The sequence below is a fragment of the Neoarius graeffei genome, chromosome 6 (genome assembly GCF_027579695.1).
Source record: "Neoarius graeffei isolate fNeoGra1 chromosome 6, fNeoGra1.pri, whole genome shotgun sequence".
In the NCBI taxonomy this organism is placed as follows: Eukaryota; Metazoa; Chordata; class Actinopteri; order Siluriformes; family Ariidae; genus Neoarius; species Neoarius graeffei.
This window is the reverse complement of record NC_083574.1, coordinates 69,228,310-69,253,293: the sequence shown is the minus strand read 5'-3', so window position 1 is coordinate 69,253,293 and position 24,984 is coordinate 69,228,310. Positions and strand designations below refer to the sequence as shown.

Genomic DNA, 24,984 nt, shown 5'->3' with positions numbered 1-24,984 from the left:
GAACACCTAAGGGCCGTTCTAAAGTCACTGAGGCAAGTGGGCCTCACAGCTAACCTGAAAAAGTGTGCAATTGGGCGGGTGGAAGTACGGTATCTGGGGTTCCACTTGGGTCATGGGCAGGTGTGTCCCCAAATTAACAAGACTGCAGCGATTGCGGCCTGCCTGAGGCCCAAGACCAAAAAGGAGGTGAGACAGTTCCTGGGGCTGGCTACCTATTATCATAGGTTTCTACCTAATTATTCGGACGTCACCAGCCCGATAACTGATCTCACTAAAAAGGGGGCTCCAGATCTGGTCCAGTGGACGGAGCAGTGCCAACAGGCCTTCTCTGAGGTAAAAGCTGAACTGTGTGGGGGGCCACTTTTACACTCCCCTGACTTCTCTCTCCCCTTTATTTTGCAGACTGATGCATCAGACAGAGGGCTGGGGGCCGTTTTGTCCCAGGAGGTGGAGGGCAAGGATCGCCCTGTGCTGTACATCAGCAGGAAACTGTCAATGCATGAAGGCAAGTACAGCACAGTTGAGAAGGAGTGTCTTGCCATCAAGTGGGTGGTCCTCACCCTTCGATACTACGTGCTGGGGCACCCTTTCACTCTCTGTTTGGACCATGCGCCCCTCCAGTGGCTCCAATGCATGAAGGATGCCAATGTGCGGATCACCCATTAGTATCTCGCCCCCCAGCCATTTAAGTTTGAGGTGATCCACAGGCTGGGGGCACAGATGGTGGTGGCGGACTTCCTGTCCCGTCAGGGTGGAGTCAGCTTCAGGCCGGATGGCTTCCCGGCCTGAGTCAGGGGTGGGGGTATGTGGCAGTGGAGGTGTGGCCAAGCAGCACTCTGTGAATGGAGGGCGGGGTCAGGGAAGGTAAGTGGCTAAGTCATTCCACCTGCTGTCAATTAATGTTTGTATGTGTGTGTTTGTTACAGGGACGGAGCATAAAAGGAGGGAGAGAGCAGAGAAAAGGGGCTCCCTCCTGACCACAAAGCATGTGTGCGTGTTGAGTGAGTGAATGAATGAATGCTGAAAAGCTGAAATAAGAAAAATAAAGCATTTGTGTGTGACCAACAACTCTCGCCTGCCGTGCTTCTGTGCTCCACCCACATCCAGAATTGCTACACAGGTGTTTTCAATCAATGGAATGACAATCAGGTGTGAGTGGGCATCCTGTTTTATTTAAAGAACAGAGATCTATCAAAGTCTGATCTTCACAACACGTTTGTGGAAGTGTATCATGGCACGAACAAAGGTGATTTCTGAGGACCTTAGAAAAAGTGTTGTTGCTGCTCATCAGGCTGGAAAAGGTTACAAAACCATCTCTAAAGAGTTTGGACTCCACCAATCCAAGGTCAGACAGATTGTGTACAAATGGAGGAAATTCAAAACCATTGTTACCCTCTCCAGGAGTGGTCGGCCAACAAAGATCACTCCAAGAGCAAGGCGTGTAATAGTTGATGAGGTCACAAAGCACCGCAGGGTAACTTCTAAGCAACTGAAGGCCTCTGTCACATTGGCTGAATCTCAAGAGAAGGTGGTTCATGCAGCAAGACAACGACCCTAAGCACACAAGTCGTTCTACCAAAGAATGGTTAAAGAAGAATAAATTGAATGTTTTGGAATGGCCAAGTCAAAGTCCTGAACTTAATCCAATTGAAATGTTGTGGAAGGACCCGAAGCGAGCAGTTCATGTGAGGAAACCCACCAACATCCTAGAGTTGAAGCTGTTCTGTATGGAGGAATGGGTTAAAATTCCTCCAAGCCCATGTGCAGGACTGATCAACAGTTACCGGAAACGTTTAGTTGCAGTTATTGCTGCACAAGGGGGTCACACCAGATACTGAAAGCAAAGGTTCACATACTTTTGTCACTCACAGATATGTAATATTGGATCATTTTCCTCAATAAATAAATGACCAAGTATAGTATTTTTGTGTCATTTGTTTAAGTGAGTTCTCTTTATCTACTTTTAAGACTTGTGTGAAAATCTAATGATGTTTTAGGTCATATTTATGCAGAAATATAGAAAATTCTAAAGGGTTCACAAACTTTCAAGCACCACTCTGTGTGTGTGTGTGTGTGTGTGTGTGTGTGTGTATAAGAGAGAGACAGAGAGAGAAAAAGTAAAGGTGCATTTGTGCATTTTAGTTTAGCAGTTGAATCTACAGATAAAGTCTAGCAGTTGTAGATTAAAAGTTGAAGGATTAGTAAAGTCAGTGGACTGCTATGGAAGGATGGAGGGTTGAAGGAAAAAACAGACAGGTGAGATAGAAGAGTTTCAGACAGAGACAGTGTGGAGTGTAAAAAGAAAAAAATATATAGATTATATTGACATGTAGATATAGACAAACACAGGAAGAAAAAACAGAAATCTGGTGTGCGCACAGATATCCACCCCCACCAAAGTTAATACTTTGTAGAGCCACCTTTTGTTGCAATTACAGCTGCAAGTCTCTTGAGGCATGTCTCTATTAGCTTAGCACATCTAGCCACTGGGATTTTTGCCCATTCCTCAAGACAAAACTGCTCCAACTCCTTCAAATTAGATTGGTTGTGTTGGTGTACAGTAATCTTCAAGCTATGCCACAGATTCTCAATTGGATTGAAGTCTGGGCTTTGACTAGGCCATTCCAAGACACTTAAATGTTTCCCTTTAAACCACTCCAGTGTAGCTTTGGCAGTACGTTTAGGGTCATTGTCCTGCTGTAACATGAACCTTCATCCCAGTCTCAAACCTCTGGCTGACTCAAACAGGTTTTCCTCCAGAATTGCCATGTATTTCGTGCCATCCATCTTTCCTTCAATCCTGACCAGCTTTCCTGTCCCTGCAGATGAAAAATATCCCCACAGCATGATGCTGTCACCACCGTGCTTCACTGTATGAAAGATGTTCTCAGAGTGTTGGGCTTGTGCCACACACGGCATTTCCCATCATGGCCAAAAAAATAAAAATAAATAAATTTTAGTCTGGGGCGGCACGGTGGTGTAGTGGTTAGCGCTGTCGCCTCACAGCAAGAAGGTCCGGGTTCGAGCCCCGTGGCCTTTCTGTGCGGAGTTTGCATGTTCTCCCCATGTCCGGATGGGTTTCCTCCGGCTGCTCCGGTTTCCCCCACAGTCCAAAGACGTGCAGGTTAGGTTGACTGGTGACTCTAAATTGACCGTAGGTGTGAAGGTGTGTGAATGGTTGTTTGTCTCTATGTGTCAGCCCTGTGATGACCTGGCAACTTGTCCAGGGTATACCCCGCTTTTCGCCCGTAGTCAGCTCGGATAGGCTCCAGCTTGCCTACGACCCTGTAGAACAGGATAAAGCGGCTAGAGATAATGAGATGAGATGAGATCTTCTTCCATGTGTTTGGGGAGTCTGCCATATGCTGTTGGGCAAACCCCAAATGTGTTTTCTTAAAGCATATACACAGAACCATGGCCTCACTTTCGTTTATAAATGCCTTGAGACCTCAAGAATGGCACAGGAATAGTTTTAAGTGCTAATAATAAATCTAAGATAGTAATTTTTATGATTAAAGTAATTCATATAGGTAGTGGTCTGAGTGAATGACCTTGACGTCTGTAACGTCACAGCAGGAAGTCTATCAGTCTTGTCACCATTTCCGCTATACCAAAACACAGAGCTGACTGCAATGCCGATCCTCCATTTTGAGCGAATTTATTACCATGCCATGTAGATGTGTTGCTGGTTGGTGCAACAACATGACAGAAGGTGGATTTATGTTGCATTCATGGCTCAAGAATGTTCAAACTGCAAAGATTTGGACGCGTTTTGTGAGAAATTCACGGGCACATTGGTGCCTATGAAGTGGTCTCTCCTCTGCTCTGCACATTTTACTGAAGACTCATATGAAACCTCTGATCTGTTGAGGAGCATTGGCTATAAACCCGTATTGAAAGAGGGTGCAGTCCCAACAATTAAAGAAAATTAAAACAAGAAAAGGAAAGTATTTATTTTATTTTTTTTTTTTAAGTGAATTTAGTTGCACCAGTCCTCCTGGAGGATGAGCTGAGGGTTGTTGGTAAAACCCGGGACGGAACGGGACGGGACATATTGCTCGATCAGTGACCTCCCCACAGTTGTTGCTAAAACCAGTGACGTTCCGTTCCGTCCTGGGTTTTAGTGATTGCCTCAGCCAAGCACTAATGGCAGAATACACAGTATGGAGAGAATGAATGGACCAGCCATCTTATTTCTAAACTGGACATTTCTGCCATCTTGCCCTTACATGAAAGAAACGAATGAACAGAGAACTGAACAAACAACTGAAAGTCAGATTGTTTCAAAACAATCAGCCACAAGATCGCCCTTCAAGAAGCGAGAACACAGACGGGTAAGCTCTGACTCTCATTTGGATTAAAAAAAAAACACATTGTTTACCTGCATTTGTTTTAATACATGTAACTTGTATTGTGTGTTTAAGTTACCAGTATAAGATTTAATTTGCTTCAGAATGTGACTGTCTCAATTCATCTGATTATTTAATAAGCCTTTTATGTTTTATCAGTGAAAATGCATGCATGTACATGCATGTTGCATAAGATATAACATCTATCCTGTTTTAATGAGAGTCAACCCACAGTCACTGAAGCTAAATCAGTCTTAGTTGAGCAAGTCAGTAACAGTATTTCTTACTTTCACTATAAATTTTTATTCATATGACTTTGGTCTATAGCTGTCAAAGGCCTTGGCCTTAAAACTGTTTCCTGCTGTGACGTCACGCACTTAGGGATGGCTAGCTCAAATGCCAACTTTGTTGTTGATTTTAACTCTCAAAAATATCTTTTTTTAAATTCCCATTTATGCATCATACAAGAGTCAAGGATGGAGATACTATCCACTCAGAAATTTATTTAAAAATAAAGGTTCTGAGTATCTGCTTTAAGCAGTGGCTTTTTTTTTTTGGCCACTCTTTCATAAAGCCCCACTCTGTGGAGTGTATGGCTTAAAGTGGTCCTATGGACAGATACTCCCATCTTTGCTATGGATCTTTGCAGCTCCTTCAGTGTTCTTTGGTGTCTTTGTTGCATCTCTGATTAATGCCCTCCTTGCCTGGTCTGTGAGTTTTGGTGGGCAGCCTTCTCTTTTCAGGTTTGTAGTGGTCACATATTCTTTCCATTTTTTGATAATGGATTTAATGGTGCTCCCTGTGATATTCAAAGTTTGGGATATTTTTTATAACCCAACCCTGATCCATACTTCCCCACTTTGTCTCTGACCTGTTTGGAGTGCTCCTTGGTTCTCATATTGCTTGCTTAGTAGTGTTGCAGTGTTAGGGTCCTTCCAGAACAGGTTGCTTTATACAGGCATCATGTGACACTTTGATTGCACACAGGTAGAGCTTAATCAAATATTTATGTAACTTATGAAGTGAATTGTTTGGACCAGCTCTTATTTAGGGGTTTCATATGAAAGGGGGTGAATACCTATACACAGTTCAGATTTCTGTTTTTTTTTATTTTAATTATTGTTTGTGTCACAAAAAAACAACAATTTCACCTATAAAGTTGTAGGCATGTTGTGTAAATCAAATGGTGCTAACCCCCCAAAATACATTTTAATTCCAGCTTGTAATGCAACAGAAGAGGGCAAACACCAAAGGGAATGAATACTTTTGCAAGACACTGTAGTCGTTAACATGTTGGACAGAGATAAAGAAATTAAATAGATGGAGATGATAGGCATTACCCCTATGAACCGTAGGCTATATTCAGGATAATTTCACTACCTTTATTTTTAAGCTCTTATCTTGATCATTGGGCTAGCCATACATGTGATATCTTCTTTTTTTTCCCTTCCATCATTTGATATGACATTACTTGCATATTCTTTTATATTAACCTTTATGTCACAAAAAAAGATCACATCTTATGAAATTGTTATTGTTATTATGTACAATGTTTTTACATGTGTCTCACCATAAAATGCTGCCAGTAGAAATATCTTTTCACAGTTGTGTAGGGGGCATTGTCTGCAATCTGGTAATATAATAACCATGATGTTAGGCTACTCTATGGGTTAGAAATTTGCAAAAACACATGCAGTGGTTAGTGCTGCTGCCTTATAGCAAGAAGGTTCTGGGTTCAAACCTTGCAGCCAACTGGGTTCTTTCTTTGTGTCTTTTGCATGTTCTCCCTGTGCCTGTGTGGGTTTCCTTTGGGGACTCTGGTTTCCTCCCATAGTCTAAAAACATGTGGATTAGGCCAACTGGCCTAATTCTAAATTACCCATGGGTGTAAATGCTTGTTTGTCTCTGTGCTAGCCCTGTGATAGATTGGTGACCTGCCCAGGGTGTACCCCACCTGTTGCCTGAAGTTAGCTGGGATGTCTCTACAGATAAGCGGTATACATAATGGATGGATGTGCTTAGTGCCTAATGAGAAAAAAGGTCATTGTTTTATTTGCTCTGATTTCAAATCCAGACTACTCGACAATGCTTTGTCTTGTATAAACATCTAAACATCTAGTGTCATTCAAAAGGGCAAGTTCTGCTCTTTATTTTGGATATGTGATGTGTTAGGGACTTCATGACTTATTCAACCAAGAAGCAGGAGTGTGAAAATGGATGAAGAAATTAATGAAGACATTATTTCAGATGTAATTAGGATCATTATAAAGCTCTGGTTCTGCTATTACTTGCACTATGTGTGTCATACAGTATCTATGCATTGATGAGTTCATGATTAATTGAAAAAAAATGAGTAATGTTTGTGAACATGGCGGCAGATCTATATGCAGATTGTAACTATGATTAAATTAGATCCAAATTCAAAATTATTTTCCTCATTAACACTTTGTTTCATTGATAAGCAACTAGCATCAATCTGGAAAGCTCATCTTGTGCTGTTTCATGTGCTCTGTGATTCACCTCACTGCAATGAACACTTCATGAGCAATTCAACCGAGAAAAAGGGATATGAATTTGAATGCAATTTAGTCAAGTTCATAGGACATAGAAAGAAGGGCATAGATGGATGGCTGGAGAGATAAGGTAAAGGTGGGCCTTATTTCAGCAGTTGAGTCAACATACAGTGTTTGGCAGTTGTACTTTACAAGTTGAAGAGTAATAAAATCAGTGGATTGCTATGAAAAAATGGAGGGATGAATGAAAGAAAAGTACAGTGAGATAGATGAGTGCCATTAGTAAATGATGTACTTTTGTAGTTGAATCCATCTACCATATTTTGTAAAATCAATGTTTTCTAATGGGAGGATAGAGGGAAGAAAAAGAAAGTGGAACAAAGGAAAGGTTATGCCATACTTATGTAAGGTATGACAACCTAATGTCCTTTAGCAAGTTTGCTTATTTTAGCTATTAATCTTTAGGAGCAGTTACACCTTGAAAAATTAATTGAAGCCAATGGGAGGACATGAGAATCACAGTAAAGTACTTAATCAGTTAAATCTACATACCAAGTTTCATGACTACCTTAAAAACTATAGGAGTAGCAAAATCAGTTAGTTCTAATGAGAGGATGGAGAGGTGAAAAATAAAGAAAGAGGAGCAGAGAAAAAGTATTGAAATATTTATTGAAGGTACAACAACCTCTCAACATATACCAACTTTGGAGTGTAGGAAATTTATCTCAATTAAGGGAATTTTAATAATAAAATAATTATTACACAACCTAATTTGACAAATCCAGCCACCGAATTAGCTTAATATGTGTGTTGTAATAATACTGCAGTGAAACTTTTTAACTGTGCAGGAGTTTCATTTTAACTTAGGGGAAACATTAATTAAGTAAAGAACTTGGGTAACGAAAAGCGATAAATTTAGGGACTGAAATGATGAGAAAAGCAAACAGAGAGTCACAAATCTTTATAAGACACAAAATATTTATTCCTAAAACTGACACAACTAAGACACAAACACTAACAAACACAAATGATAAACAAGGTAAAATGAAGCTGGATTGTGGAAATGAAATTACAAAAGCTCAATATTGCACATAACATTGGTTTCAGCACTACTTAATCAGTTAGAACTGTGTCTGCGACTCAGAGCAAAGTAGTGGTACAGTAGATTTAAACACAGAGCTATTAACTTATACAGAAGACAATCTAGTGTAGGGAAATCAAAAGAAAACATCTTGATTATCAGAATGATTGCCTGGAAGTTTGGTTACTTCTGTGTTGATATAAAAAGTTTCTGTAACTTTGCCTTAGTAAATCTGCTGATGAGGGCAGTGGTAGCAGCCCATGTCCGTCTGAAGATGTGTTCAGAGGTATTCGGATGGCTGTAGCATTTAGAATTCTTGAAGTTTTAAAAGTTTCTCATTGCTCTGGAAGGGCTTGTGGCTGAAGTGTTCTTGCTGGATGAATATTGCTGGAGATGGAAGCAGTGTGTTTTAGCATAGTAGAGGTTTGCAAATTACATATCAGATTTAAACTAGTAAGAGTCAGACCTTTAAAACAACATCAAACACAATTATAGAATGTTTAGCACTTCATAACTTACCATTCAGTTACATGAATATACTTATTTAAAACATGCAAGATACATTCATGTGGGTACCACAAGAATGTCATAACTATAGCCAAATATACAGAGAAATATAAACACTTTGGTCCACGTAATAAATACCAATCTTACACATTTTTTTCCGAAGAGAGAAAATCTGTTCAGAGGAGTATGTTGTGTGTATGTGATTGTCCGTATGCAACATTTCCTAAATATTTCACTGTTCATTTGGTTAAACTTTTGTTAGTGAATAGAATTATTCCAAACATTGAAGATAGTGTAGACACTGCTACCTTCATCACTAAACTGGATCTGCTTGAAGGATAATGGCAGGTTTCACTTACCCACATGCCTCTGAGAGTTCTGCTTTAGCTTTTTTGCTACTTACTAATTTTTTCCACCAGAACATATCCTTTGTTTGGTCACCTGAATACCAGTCAGTCTTTGAATCCATTAAAGTATAGTTCGTCAGCTCAGTCAGTCAGCTCCCCACTACTTTTTGCACCTGATTTCAATAAGCCTTTTGAGTTAGAGTTGGATGCCAGCAGAAATGGGGTGGGGGCCATTCTCCTTCAGGAGGATGGTCAGGGAATTGATCATCCTATTAGTTGTTTTTCTAAGCACCAACTTAATTACAGAGAAAGAGGCATTTACTTTTATCACTACATCATTTGGAAGTATACCTGGGTAGTAGTCCTTCACCCATTAACATTTATACAGACCATAACCCCTTAGTATTTTTAGACTAGATGTGTAATGCTAACCAGTGGCTTATGTGCTGGGACCTCATTGTACAAGGTTTTAATTTAACTGTGGTGCACAAAAAGGGTCCAGAAAACATCATGGTGGATGCCCTTTTGAGGAGTTAGTTGGGATATACAGATTAGTGTGCCTGAGCTTCACATTTGTGGGTGAAAGTATTATGCTCCACACCTTTTCTGTCTGTGTGCATATGTGTGTTTGTTGCATGTTTTGTCCTCTGTCCAGGTGCTGCTGCATTACTTCCAGGTTCAGGCTACATCACCTTCCACTATCTGCAGGCATGCTTACATCATAGATGCACCGGTATAAGGGTGCCACCAGACGGAATGGTGACAGCCAAGAGCTCATTCACTGTGATTTGCTTGTATGATTTCCTCATTCTGGTTGATTTTTAGTATATGACCCATTTGCTTGTGTGTGACCTTTGAGATTAGCCTGTGCCCTTAATTTTCATGTCTGTCCTCTATATAATTATTTTTGTGTAATTTTGCAAAAAAAAAATCTGTATATACATTCCAAGACACTGGGTGTAGGACTTGACTGCCATTTGGTTTGGCTGTTGGGTTTTATCTGTGTGCTTTGGTTAGTCAAGAAATATGGGAAGCAGTTGTCATTTATTTGCCTTTATTTAACTGGTAGGTAAGGTAGTATCTGTTTGTGCAGTCAGTGTCAGGTTTAGTTTGTTATTTTAGCTTTGGCTGGCCTGGCAATTCCTGGTGAGTCTAAATATCCATGTTGCATAAGACACCACATTTCTGTATATTTCATAAACCAAAATATTCTTGCCAGTGTATTTTTGTCCAGCCATATTTTTTTTTCCCAGTCATAACTTTTGTTATCGTCCCCAACCCTAGAATTGGGTGTACCACAAGGAAACATGCATTTGGCCTAAGCCTCCCTGGGGGGTAGCTGTTGTGTGGGAGCTGGGAGAGAATGGGTGTAAATTGGCAGATGACCAATTGTGGAAGAAAATGGGGACCACCATCATCACAAAAAAAAAGTTCAGCAAATATCTTTTCCTGTTGCATTCATCCAGTACATTTCCAGAGACTTAAAGATTCTATGCTGAAAAACACTGAAGCTGTTCTGACAGCTTGTGGTAGCCCAACATATTACTGACCACTTTATGATGTTCCTTCCTTTAATTTGTCACATATCTATGTTCCATAATGACTTATGTTTGATATAAAGAGTGTTCAATTTGAAAAACAGCTGATGATCCAGACCTATTACATTTGACAAAATATATGCAACCCTCCATCTTGTGAGTTTGCTACATGCTTGGCACTTATAAAAATTCTAGGTAAATATTTTGGAATACTTTTATCAGCCACTGCTCATCTCTCTCTCTCTCTCTCTCTCTCTCTGATTGCACAGCTCTTTAGAGCTGTTCTTTGCCAGCAGCCAGAATACTAAGTTGCTATATGGTGAACCACCCAAGTCGCCCCGTGCCAGCCGTAAGTTCTCCTCACCTCCTCCACTGGCCCTTGGCAAGACCTCTTCTCCAAACAGGCGACGCAAGCTCTCACTGAACATCCCTATCATCACAGGCGGCAAGGCACTGGACCTCGCTGCACTTACTTGTTCCTCCAATGGATATGCCAGCATGTACTCAGCCATTACACCTTTCAACAAGACCACACTGGATATCAACAAGCTCTATGTGTCCAACACTATCACCAGCAAGATCAGTGATGAGACAGAGGGCAAATCTGAGCAAGCAGAGGATCCCTCACTTGGTAAACAGGGTGAGTGTGTGTGCCAGGGTAAATTTCACTTGCTATTTACTAAAAGATTAGTTACCTATTGTGTCCTTCCTATTTGTTTTGTGCTGCACTTGCCATTCTATTCATGCTGCACTTTTGTTAATTTCTTTTTCCTATACCACACACATGACAGTCAAAAGTGGCTTGATTTGATTTGTACTAAAGAAACAAACCTTATTTTGATAAAAACAAAGAAAAAAATCTCAAATGTTAAATCTCACAGAAGTTTCTGAGACATTTATAGTTGTCTTTATAACACTGATCATACAAATCAGATATGTATCCTGAAAATCCTTTTTTGCTTATGTTATTATTGTGTAAACTCCAGAGAAATTTATACACTGCCACTTTCTACACTAAAAAAAGATTACCATATATAAAATATAATACAATTTAAACCTATTTCTAGATATTTTCTTGACTCCTTTAAAGTTATACATTTTATTCCTCTATTCACTGATAACAAATTCTTAAAATTATCAAAATGATCTGCAAATATACTATTTGAAGGTTGAACTTAGTAAGACAAATTTCTATAAATAGGTTAAAAAATCTTAATTTGGTTGAGTATAATCTTACAATATAAAATACTAGATAAACTTGCTTATATTCAAGATATTTTCATTTATGTAATTTTTGTAACCGATGCTTTTGTATTTTCTTTAACCAACCATCTCACCTGTTTTTGGACAGCTGAGTCTCTTTACAGTGTGACCCCAAAACAGCTGGCAGTCACTTCCACCATATAAGAGCAGATAGGTGTATTTGTAAGCTACAACGTCAGTACATTTAGTAGAATACTAGATTCAGCCACAATGTGAAATATTTGAATTTTGGTCCTGTGAACTTCCCCGTAAACCTAATCAAAAAGTGAATTGTCTATTCCTAAACAGATCAACTTCTGATCTGTAGATGTGTTTTACTATGTACTTGTAATCTCCATTACATGTTTGCCAATCCCTATGGTACAGAACTGCTACAAGACATTCCCACATTCTTTTAACTTTTTTTTATGTTTATCTTAGCTTACTGTGATGATTTCCCTCTTTGCAGGTTAAAAACTAGTGACTACATGACTTTGTGATATGGTTGACAGGTAGCATTTAGCCTGAATCTAAACATTATGCAAGCAAAATGCCCATTGTTGTCAGGTGCATTCATGACTCCAGGCCATGCTTCCAAATTCCATTCTGGACCCAGTTTTTCCAGTGCACCCCATGGCATACAGACCTGGTTGCCACGGACTTCAACTCCCAGCAACCACTGTGACAATCACCATGAACACTTGCATGCTCACTGCACACACCTGGACTCAGTTTGCTTTCTTCACAGCTCAGTTTGCTTTCTTCTGCACTCACATCCACAATGCAAGGTATTCAGTTTAATGTTGCATACACAAATGTTACTGAGTCATGGGTTACTCGGGTTCACAGTTATGGATCCTTTTGCTACAGTTTGTCTAGTTATCAATGTGATCTGTCTTCAAGTTTTTGTTCTAGGCTAGTTATTGATATTCCAGTTTGTAGATCGCCTGAACCCTTGATTTTTACTTCACGGTTTGTACCTGTCTGTCATCCTTCGTGCAGTGGGCATGATTCGGCTCCCCAATATATAGTACTGGAGAGTGGGGAATGCCCATTTGATAGCCAGACACTCCTTCCCCATTTTGCTGTACTTAGACTCCTGCACTGAGAGTTACCTGCTGATGTACAGCACTGGATAGTCCTTCCCTCCACCACCTGGGACAGAATGGCTCCGAGCCCCCTGTGCCAGTTTGCAACTCAAAAGGAAAAGTTAGCAGAGCGAAGCAAAGGGTCCCTACAGAGAGCCACTTTAACCCTCACAAAGGCCTGCTAGCACTTCTTTACCATTAGAATAGATCTGGTGTCCCCTTTTAAGTGAGATGAGACAGTGGGCTGGTGAATACCAAATAATTAGAAACAGAACTACAATAATATCCAACCAGCCCGAGGAACTGTTTCACCTTCTTTCTGGTCTGAGTCTTGGGCAGGCCATAATTATAGCAGTGTTATTAATTTGGGGATACATCTGCCCAAGACAAGTAGGAGCACAAATACCATACTTCTACCCCTGTTATCACACACTTTGCTGGGTTCACCATGAGGCCAGCCCATCTCAAAGACTTTAGGACTGCCTTCACCTGCTGCATATGCCGCTCCCAATCAGTATTGTAAATGATTATGGTATCTTAAATATGAAGCTGCATATATGGGACTATTGCACCCAATCCTTCAGTCTTTGAAAAGTTACCGGTGCCCTGAAGCGGAAGTGTGGAAAAACTGATGTGAACTAAACTCGGTAGAGAAAGCTGTATTTTTTTAAAAAACATATCTTTATTGAATTTTCCATTTGACATGTATAGTAGGGTTATGACTGTGAAAGTGTTTTCAAAATTTCTACTTTCCTGATGTTGCATTTGGTGAACTTTTACTCATATATTACTTTTTCGAAGTTATTTTTATTGGGTCATGCAAAAACCTCCCGCACCCAACATCACCTCACTTTTGATAAATACATGTATATTAAATAAATAAATCATGATTATAAAATAAATTCATTGAAAGATGTGTAAAGTACTTTTATATAACAATAAATTGCTTAACAATTGTTTTAATAATAATTATAATTGTTAATTAATACAAATTTAATAATAAATTATTATTAAATTTGTATTAATTAACAGTTATAATTATTATTACAACAATTGTTAAGCAATTATTAAAAATTTTAATTGCTAATTAATACAAATTTAATTAACTGGCAAAGCTGACCATCTAGTAATATCTTCTGATACTTCAGCTAACAAAGGTTCATGGTTAGCTGAACTTAGTGCACTGATTTTCAGTGTTATTTTGATGCCCAGATAACTAAAACCCTCTGATGAATTTACTAAGGGGTGGGATATTGTTGATTTTTGTCTTTCTTGTTCATTCAAGAACATCTCTCATCTCATCTCATTATCTCTAGCCGCTTTATCCTTCTACAGGGTCGCAGGCAAGCTGGAGCCTATCCCAGCTGACTATGGGCGAAAGGCGGGGTACACCCTGGACAAGTCGCCAGGTCATCACAGGGCTGACACATAGACACAGACAACCATTCACACTCACATTCACACCTACGGTCAATTTAGAGTCACCAGTTAACCTAACCTGCATGTCTTTGGACTGTGGGGGAAACCGGAGCACCCGGAAGAAACCCACGCGGACACGGGGAGAACATGCAAACTCCACACAGAAAGGCCCTCGCCGGCCACGGGGCTCGAACCCAGGACCTTCTTGCTGTGAGGCGACAGCGCTAACCACTACACCACCGTGCCGCCCCATTCAAGAACATAATATATGATTTATCTTTGTTAACCTTAAAGCCAGAGAACCTACCAAATTTACTTATCAAGTGCAAGAGTGATGATATTGACCTTCCAAGATGTGACAGAAGTAAAATGGCATCATCTGCAAATAATGCAATATGGAGTTCTAGGACACCAGTCTTTATACCAAAAATTGAGGGGTGCGATCTTATCGCTGGCGGCACGGTGGTGTAGTGGTTAGCGCTGTCGCCTCACATCAAGAAGGTCCTGGGTTCGGGGCCGGCGAGGGCCTTTCTGTGTGGAGTTTGCATGTTCTCCCCGTGTCCGCGTGGGTTTCCTCCGGGTGCTCCGGTGCATTTCAATAGCAAGAGTGCTATTGAAGCATTTTGAAGCGAATGGGGGAGGTGTCCATTTTCATAGGATTCAACATACATACAGTGGTGCTTGAAAGTTTGTGAACCCTTTAGAATTTTCTATATTCCTGCATAAATATGACCTAAAACATCATCAGATTTTCACACAAGTCCTAAAAGTAGATAAAGAGAACCCAGTTAAAAAAATGAGACAAAAATATTATACTTGGTCATTTATTTATTGAGGAAAATGATCCAATATTACATATCTGTGAGTGGCAAAAGTCTGTGAACCTCTAGGATTAGCAGTTAATTTGAAGGTGAAATTAGAGTCAGGTGTTTTCAGTCAATGGGATGACAGTCAGGTGTGAGTGGGCACCCTGTTTTATTTAAAGAACAGGGATCTATCAAAGTCTGATCTTCACAACACATGTTTGTGGAAGTGTATCATGGCACAAACAAAGGAAATTTCTGAAGATCTCAGAAAAAGCATTGTTGATGCTTATCAGGCTGGAAAAGGTTAGAAAACCATCTCTAAAGAGTTTGGACTCCACCAATCCACAGTCAGACAGATTGTGTGCAAATGGAGGAAATTCAAGACCATTGTTACCCTCCCCAGGAGTGGTCGACCAACAAAGATCACTCCAAGAGCAAGGCATGTAATAGTTGGCAAGGTCACAAAGGACCCCAAGGTAACTTCTCAGCAACTGAAGGCCTCTCTTACATTGGCTAATATTAATGAGTCCACCATCAGGAGAACATTGAACAACAATGGTGTGCATGGCAGGGTTGCAAGGAGAAAGCCACTGCTCTCCAAAAAGAACATTGCTGCTCATCTGCAGTTTGCTAAAGATCACATGGACAAGCCAGAAGGCTATTGGGAAAATTATTTGTGGATGGATGAGACCAAAATAGAACTTTTTGGTTTAAATGAGAAGCATTATGTTTGGAGAAAGGAAAACACTGCATTCCAGCATAAGAACCTTATCCCATCTGTGAAACATGGTGGTGGTAGTATCATGGTATGGGCCTGTTCTGCTGCATCTGGGCCAGGACGGCTTGCCATCATTGATGGAACAATGAATGCTGAATTATACCAGTGAATTCTAAAGGAAAATGTCAGGACATCTGTCCATGAACTGAATCTCAAGAGAAGGTGGGTCATGCAGCAAGACAACGACCCTAAGCACACAAGTTGTTCTACCAAAGAATGGTTAAAGAAGAATAAAGTTAATGCTTTGGAATGGCCAATTCAAAGTCCTGACCTTAATCCAATCGAAATGTTGTGGAAGGACCTGAAGTGAGCAGTTCATGTGAGGAAACCCACCAACATCCCAGAGTTGAAACTGTTCTGTAAGGAGGAATGGGCTAAAATTCCTCCAAGCTGGTGTGCAGGACTGATCAACAGTTACCAGAAATGTTTAGTTGCAGTTATTGCTGCACAAGGGGGTCACACCAGATCCTGAAAGCAAAGGTTCACATACTTTTGCCGCTCACAGATATGTAATATTGGATCATTTTTCTCAATAAATAAATGACCAAGTATACAATTTTGTCTCATTTGTTTAACTGGGTTCTCTTTATCTAGTTTTAGGACTTGTGTGAAAATCTGATGATGTTTGAGGTCATTTTTATGCAGAAATATAGAAAATTCTAAAGGGTTCACAAACTTTGAAGCACCACTGTATCTAATAAAGGGGTAGTCAATTTATCTTTAAACAATTTATAAATGTCTATCAGAAGCTCATCAGGTCCTGAGGCTTTACCTCCCTTCATGTTTAGTATGGCATTAGAAATATCATTTAAATCCAATTCCTTTTCTATTTCAAGTTTTGTATTTCAGATATGCAGGGAATTTCAAGTCCATCCAAAAAATGTGTTCTGATGTTTTGGGGACTCTAGGTCGGCAGACTGATAAAGGCCTTTATAAAATGACACAAAAGTATTACTGATTTCCAAAGGACCTGTGGTTATTTCCCCTTGTTCATTCCTAATTGCATTTATGGCTCTCTCTGAGTTAAGGTTCTTAATTCACCACACAAGCAATTTACCTGGCTTTTCACCTTGATCATCAAAGGATTGCTTAAGCCTAATTAGACTATTTGCAGCCTTTTGTGTGGAGAGTTCATCATATTCAGCTTTAAGGGCAAATAGTTTTTTTTTTTTTAGATGAAGATCAAAGGATCTAAGGCTGCTGGGCCATAGAAGGTTCACGCTGCACGCTGCATGCTGCACGCTACACGCGTGTAAAGAAAAGTGGACAAACGTAGCATGACTTGCTCTGGGCCACAGAACGGCGTTCCCGTTGCATGCTGCACACTTCACGCGTGAAGCGTGAAATGAACATGCACACTTTTTTCTAGGCGTGAAGACGGAAATTCCAGTCAATGCATGCGGTCACCGCCGCGCCAGCCAATCAGAACGGGTCTAGGGAGATAACTCTATGCTTTCAGGGGAAAACTTCAGAAAAAATATAATTGAATGGTATAATTGAAAAATAGTTCTTCATCGGGATTGTCAAGCAGATTATAGAATGTTCGGTGAAATTCACCACGGGTTTCTCTCAGAAGGAAGTGTTCTCGGCTCCAAATTCTGTTCCTTTTTCTCTTCCTCTGTCTCAGTAAAAGCAGAATGAGGCAATCGTCGTCATCCGAAGAGTCCATATTGTTGGTTACTCGGTCAAAGTAGAACAGACGCAACACGTGAACATCCAAGCATGAAGTTTAATGGCCCAGGGTCCGGTTCTTCACGTGAACGTGTAGCGTGCAGCATGCAGCGTGCAGCGTGAACCTTCTATGGCCCAGCAGCCTTAGAGCTATTCTCTCTAATTCCCTAATTTCTGAATCTAGGTCATTCATTCTCTGCTTGAGTTTATTGTTCTTGGAGCAAGTGTAACCAATCATTTGACCCCTAATATAAGCTTTAAAGGCTTCACATTTGATGGTTGCAGAGGTTTGGTTTAGGTTTATTGAAAAAAAAAAAGATCAATATGTTCCTCCACAAATTTTAAAAAGTCTGGGTTCTGTAGCCATCTAGGGTGTAAGTGCCATCTAGAGGAGCCTTTAACTAACTGCAAGTCCGTATAAGGGGGGATGCAGGGAGTGATCTCATAAAACAATGCGGTCATATACACAATTAGAAATTTTTGACATCAGCAAGGTGGAGACCACAAAATAATCTTTGTGAGAATATGATTTAGAGGATGATGAGAAGCAAGAGTACTCTTTTTTTTACTTGGATTTTGCATCCTCCATGGATCACACAGGTTTAATTCCTTCATAAATGTTTGAATTATCTTTCTAGATTGAGAGTGAGAAGTATTGTACCCTGATGAACGATCAAGCTTTGGGTCAAGAGTGCAATTGAAGTCACCTGTTATCATTATTTTCCCTGGAAGTGAGGCAATTCATAAAAACAGATTATTAAAAAATGAGGAATTGTCATAGTTTGGGCCATAGACATTTATCAAATTAATATTTTAACCTAGAAGAGTGCCCTGGATAATCAAATATCTACCCGCAGCATCAGAAATAGTATCTTGCACCTGGAATGGCACAGATTTGTGAATCAGCACCAACACCTCCCTAGAATGGGAGTGGAAGCAGTATGCCAGTACTTGTCCTGGCCATCGCTTTTGAACCCTTAACAAGTCTTCTCTGATTAGATGGGTCTCTTGGATAAAAATAATAGATGAATCCAGCTGTTTAACCCTTGTAATAACTTGTTTTAATTTTGACAATCTAACCATTCCCCTTACATTCCAAGAAGTGATCTTAAGTTTCTTTTTCAGCGTAATACTTTAGTGTTGGACCTAATTGTGCAGTATTTTAACCAGCTTCATATTGTAAATGCTCACATTGTAGCACTCTGACAGTAACCATCCATCCATTATCTGTAGCCACTTATCCTGTCCTACAGGGTCGCAGGCAAGCTGGAGCCTATCCCAGCTGACTATGGGCGAGAGGTGGGGTACACCCTGGACAAGTCGCCAGGTCATCGCAGGGCTAACACATAGACACAGACAACCATTCACACTCACACCTATGGTCAATTTAGAGTCACCAATGATCCTAACCTGCATGTTTTTGGACTGTGGGGGAAACCAGAGCACCCAGAGGAAACCCATGCGGACACGGGGAGAACATGCAAACTCCACACAGAAAGGCCCTCACCAGCCGTTGGGCTTGAACCCAGGACCTTCTTGCTGTGAGGCGACAGTGCTAACCACTACACCACCGTGCCGCCTTCTGACAGTAACCATAACAGCATATCCATATAGAGCAATATGTTGTATGAAATACAAATAAACACATGCAAAAAACAAAAAAAACCTTGACCGTCTTCCCCAACATGACAGCCACGCTATTTGCCCTGCCCTGCCCTTCTCCACATCCTGGGGTGAAGTTGACTGCACTAACTGATCCAGTGCAAGCAAGAGAACAGTTGAAATCTGACCAAGCTCACAGCTTCTCATCTCATCTCATTATCTCTAGCCGCTTTATCCTTCTACAGGGTCGCAGGCAAGCTGGAGCCTATCCCAGCTGACTACGGGCGAAAGGCGGGGTACACCCCGGACAAGTCGCCAGGTCATCACAGGGCTGACACATAGACACAGACAACCATTCACACTCACATTCACACCTACGGTCAATTTAGAGTCACCAGTCAACCTAACCTGCATGTCTTTGGACTGTGGGGGAAACCGGAGCACCCGGAGGAAACCCACGCGGACACGGGGAGAACATGCAAACTCCGCACAGAAAGGCCCTCGCCGGCCACGGGGCTCGAACCCGGACCTTCTTGCTGTGAGGCGACAGCGCTAACCACTACACCACCGTGCCGCCCCAGCTCACAGCTTATAACTATTAAAACAAAACCAAAAAATAGGAATTTGTGTCTCCCGGCAAAAATAAAAATATTTACGGACACAAAACAGTGACCTAGCAAAAGGAAATAAAAACTCTCTTGTAAAATATGCAATTCCCAGATTTTCTTCCTAAAATCTAACTAAACAAAATGAAAACACTCCCAGTATAAGTAAGCTTTCTTTTTTATTTTCACATGTGAACATAAGGCAAGCGAATATTGTGAACATCAAAACATATTCATGAAGGGTGTATCTCTAGCAAATCCACCTCATATTATAAGGTTAAGCAGTATTTAGGAGAAAATAAATAGAGTCCTGAGATAAATTATAGCATAAATTATAGCATGGTCCTGGACCACTTCTCATAATCCTACACAAATGTACATATCACATACAGTTAACTCGAAGGTTATGAGTTATCATAAGATACCAACAATAAAAAAAAAGCAAAAAGGAAAAAGCATTACCCATTTTAGTCTCCCCTGTTATTAGACCACCAGCCAAACAAAGTCATTACTCCTAGGATGGTGAATAGCAGTTGGCCACATATCAGTTTCAATTTAGCGATTCTGTGCAACCCTATGTAGGATTCAGGTTCTTCACAAACTTCTCAGCTTCTTCTGGTGACTCAAACACTCGTGGTTTTTGTCTATCGATAGTGAGGCACAACTTGGCGGGGAATATTAGTCCATATGGGATGTTCAGGGATCTCAGTTGACATTTTATCCCATCAAAGCACCTCCTCTGCCAGTGTAGTTCTGTTGATAGATCTGGGAAGAACATTACTTCTTGTCCACCATACAGCACCTTGCCTTTGGCCCTGTCTGCTCACATTACTCGAATCTTATCCTGGAAGTTCAGAAACTTCATAATGAGGACTCTTGGTGGGGCATTTTGGTTGGGTTGTGCCCGGCCAGGTAGCCTGTGTGCTCTCTCGATGAGAGGTGGTATGGGAAAGACTGTGGGTCCCAGTGCTTCGGGTAACCATTTTTTTGAGAAAAATTATATGGCTGGCTGCTATACCCACACTGGAAGGAGTCTCTTTGTGGTGTTCTATGCAGTTGGTGATTCCTGGTATGGGGAAAACCATTTCAGAAAATTCAGATTTGGTGGTGAGAGATGTTCTCTGACTGGGATTGGAGTGGTTGGAACCTGTTGCATGTTACCCCTGTCTCTGTGCAAAACCAACATAGTTGACTTCTCCCACTCACCAAAACATGGGAAAAGGTGGGAACCAAAGTGAAGACTTTAGCTCCCAGTGCAAATTGTCTCAGTTGGGAGTACCTATTATAGAGTCATTGTTATCTCTGCTGAGCCTGAAGTACATTTTACTGCTATAAGTGACTCACTGTGTGGAGCTTTTTTTTTCAAAGGAATAGGAGATTTAATTTTTACTGGGCATTGGACCATCCTCTCACATTTCTTTAATCATGTCCAGCACCCCACAGGGCATCTGCCTGTATAATCATTTAAATGGGGAAAACCCTATGGAGGCCGAAAAACCTTCCAGATTACAAATAAAAGGGCGTCCAAATATTTGTCCCAATTTTGGCTATCCTTGTGTTGTGAACTTACAAATCATGCTCTTGTGTTTCATTAAATCATTCCACTAACTGGTCCTTTTGGGGATGATAAATGCTAGTGGTAATCACTTTAATTCCCAATAATGCATACAGTTTGCATAATGTACATGACATAAATGATGTGCCTTGGTTAGTTAGGATCTTTTTCAGGATCCCGATTCAGGAGATTACTCAAAACAGTTTCAAAACTAGCCCTAGATGGATTCACCAGCTGACATTTTTGGTAAAATGTACACCACCAACATAAGTTACCACAAATACGTTAACAGTAAAAACAGGCCAGGCTAATGTTGTATCCATTCCAAGGTGTTATGATGAGCCATATGGAAAAGTATTTCCCTGTTGGCTTGTTAATATCAACAACTGGGTCATTGACTACTGTTTGTGTTTCCTGATTCACTTGGTATAAACAATTCTGAATAAGAGCAAAATAAGGGAAATGTTAGCACTGTCACCTGAATCTGTTTGGGGTTTCAGGAGAGAAGGTGGGATTTCTCCCAGGGGTGGCCCCACCATCTTGTTGCTCACCTCTGCCTGGTCCTGTTCACATACAATGGTGCTTGAAAGTTTCTGAACCCTTTAGAATTTTCTTTATTTCTGCATAAATATGAACTAAAACATCAGATTTTCACACAAGTCCTAAAAGTAGATAGAGAGAACCCAGTTAAACAAATGAGACAAAAATATTGTACGTGGTCATTTATTTATTGAGGAAAATGATCCAATATTACATATCTGTGAGTGGCAAAAGTATGTGAACCTCTAGGATTAGTAGTTAATTTGAAGGTGAAATTAGAGTCAGGTGTTTTCAACCAATGGGATGACAATCAGGTGTGAGTGGGCACCCTGCTTTATTTAAAGAACAGGGATCTATCAAAGTCTGATCTTCACAACACATGTTTGTGGAAGTGTATCATGGCACAAACAAAGGAGGTTTCTGAGGACCTCAGAAAAAGCATTGTTGATGCTCATCAGGCTGCAAAAGGTTACAAAACCATCTCTAAAGAGTTTGGACTCCACCAATCCACAGTCAGACAGATTGTGTACAAATGGAGGAAATTCAAGACCATTGTTACCCTCCCCAGGAGTGGTCGACCAACAAAGATCACTCCAAGAGCAAGGCATGTAATAGTCAGCGAGGTCACAAAGGACCCCAGGGTAACTTCTAAGCAACTGAAGGCCTCTCTCACATTGGCTAATGTTAATATTCATGAGTCCACCATCAGCAGAACACTGAACAACAATGGTGTGCATGGCAGGGTTCCAAGGAGAAAGCCACTGCTCTCCAAAAAGAACATTGCTGCTCATCTGCAGTTTGCTAAAGACCACGTGGACAAGCCGGAAGGCTATTGGAAAAATGTTTTGTGGACTGATGAGACCAACATAGAACTTTTTGGTTTAAATGAAAAGCATTATGTTTGGAGAAAGGAAAACACTGCATTCCAGCATAAGAACCTTATCCCATCTGTGAAACATGGTGGTGGTAGTATCATGGTTTGGGCCTGTTCTGCTGCATCTGGGCCAGGCCGGCTTGCCATCATTGATGGAACAATGAATTCTGAATTACACCAGCAGATTCTAAAGGAAAATGTCAGGAAATCTGTCCATGAACTGAATCTCAAGAGAAGGTGGGTCATGCAGCAAGACAACAACCCTAAGCACACAAGTTGTTCTACCAAAGAATGGTTAAAGAAGAATAAAGTTAATGTTTTGGAATGGTCAAGTCAAAGTCCTGACCTTAATCCAATCGAAATGTTGTGGAAGGACCTGAAGTGAGCAGTTCATGTGAGGAAACCCACTAACATCCCAGAGTTGAAGCTGTTCTGCATGGAGGAATGGGCTAAAATTCCTCCAAGCCTGTGTGCAGGACTGATCAACAGTTACCAGAAACGTTTAGTTGCAGTTATTGCTACACAAGTGGGTCACACCAGATCCTGAAAGCAAAGGTTCACATACTTTTGCCACTCATGGATATGTAATATTGGATCATTTTCCTCAATAAATAAATAACCAAGTATAATATTTTTGTCTCATTTATTTAACTGGGTTCTCTTTATCTATTTTTAGGACTTGTGTGAAAATCTGATGATGTTTTAGGTCATATTTATGTAGAAATATAAAAAATTCTAAAAGGTTCACAGACTTTCAAGCACCACTGTATATGGGAAGTGTGTTAGTAGCTGAGGTGGTGCAAACCTCACACTGCACTAACTGCAGGGCCTCCATGGTTCTAAATCTGCAGCTAACTCACTAAACCCCAGCCAATTGATGGAAAAGGTGGGTACTAACTGCCACCTTTAGCCTACATTTTTGTCCTTTACATATGATTGTGAGAGGCACCCTAGAATAAGTGTGTCACAATGAATACAGCACACATTCACCTTCTAAAGTCTTGCTTTGAATCAGTCTTTAATGGTCTGCCCACTGCTTGAATTCACCAAGGCCTGATGTACACTCTCTCATGTACTAACCAGCACTTTGTATGTCAGCTGTGTATTGGGAGAGGTCCATGGGGCCACAGAGATGTGGAGCACCTGACTCGTACCGTATTTATACTTGTGCACTCTACTTATAAATGTCCCAGTTCTCTGTAGCCCCAACAACCTTGCCTGGGCTCCAGTCCAGCTCTCTGGGACTTCATGGCACCAGTTTGCCACTTCTGCTCTTATCATCTGCATCTGGCTCTCCTACCAGTACTTGTGGAGGAAAAGCACATGGGGCAGCTGAACTCTGGGAGGCCACAGGCTGCAGCAGGCTGTTTTTACATGGCACTGGCATGTGAGGAGTTCTGGATACAGACATGATGACTCCAATGTCCCTGGGTTTGAACACACAGATGTTATCCTCAACCTGTTGGCTTTTGTCAACAAGTTGGGTTGGCGGCACTGGACCCACTCCAACCTTCAGGCTGGCTGCTGGTAGACAAACTACTCCAATGCGACCAGTCTGTGACCTTTTCCAGTTTGGTGGGATCCATTGTCAGCCAGTCTTGCATTAGTCAAGGAATCTCTAGGCACAAGTAAACAGCCAGTCCTCCTTCTGTAATGAAATGGATTAGAATTGCCAATGTTCTGGCAACAGTCTGACCTGTTTGAACATGGCTCCCCTTATGGCTGCTGAGGCATACTTGGAGATGTTTGAGGGTACAGACTGGAGAGACTGGACAATTTGTGAGTGAGGATTTCCAATGCATATTCCATGATGTTCCCTGAGCTGTCTTCTGGGTTTTGACAAAAGTGAGACAAGACAAAAAGCAAGACAAGACAGGAAGCAAGGCAACTCACACAATTTGAGACACAGCAGACTCAGGCCCTGTCCACACGGCAACAGATTCAGGTGACTCTGATACAATTGCTTATCGTTTAGGCCTGGCATCCACACGGCACTGGCGTTTTGGGTGCCCAAAACGCAATCTTTTTGAGAACGGGTTCCAGAGTGGAAAGATCTGGCAATGTTGCCGTTGTGAAGTCGTCTGGATGAGTAGAATGGATTTGTTTATGATGACGTCACAACCACATGACTGTGAGTGCTTCATGCCGGATAGAAGTGTAACGAACTCGATGCGAGTTGTCAACAAATCCTATAACTTGGTTCATGAAACGCACTTACAAAATATTTTCACTGTGAATATTTATTGTGTAATGGTGCAAAGTGAGAGAGAGAGAGAGAGAGAGAGAGAGAGAGAGAGAGACTCTGCCCTTAGGGCAGAGTCAATCCCGCCAGCAAAAATAGGGAAAAAAAGGAGCGATCTCACCTCTTCAGATATTGGTTTAAGTCCTACAATACATTCCTCAAAAAGGGCGTAGAAGAGCAAATTAATCCATCAACGTGTAGCATTCAATTTATTCCGGACCATTAAA

At 40.9% G+C, this 24,984-nt stretch overlaps 1 protein-coding gene across 1 annotated transcript in view; it reads left to right on the top strand.

Moving 5' to 3' along the window:
* The window catches only part of rasgrf1 (Ras protein specific guanine nucleotide releasing factor 1), a 706,856-nt gene that overhangs the window by 540,306 nt on the left and 141,566 nt on the right, over positions 1-24,984 (top strand). Inside the window, exon 15 of the mRNA XM_060924009.1 lies at positions 10,605-10,975. Within this exon, the coding sequence (XP_060779992.1) occupies positions 10,605-10,975 (371 nt within the window). The remainder of the gene's footprint in view (positions 1-10,604; positions 10,976-24,984) is intronic.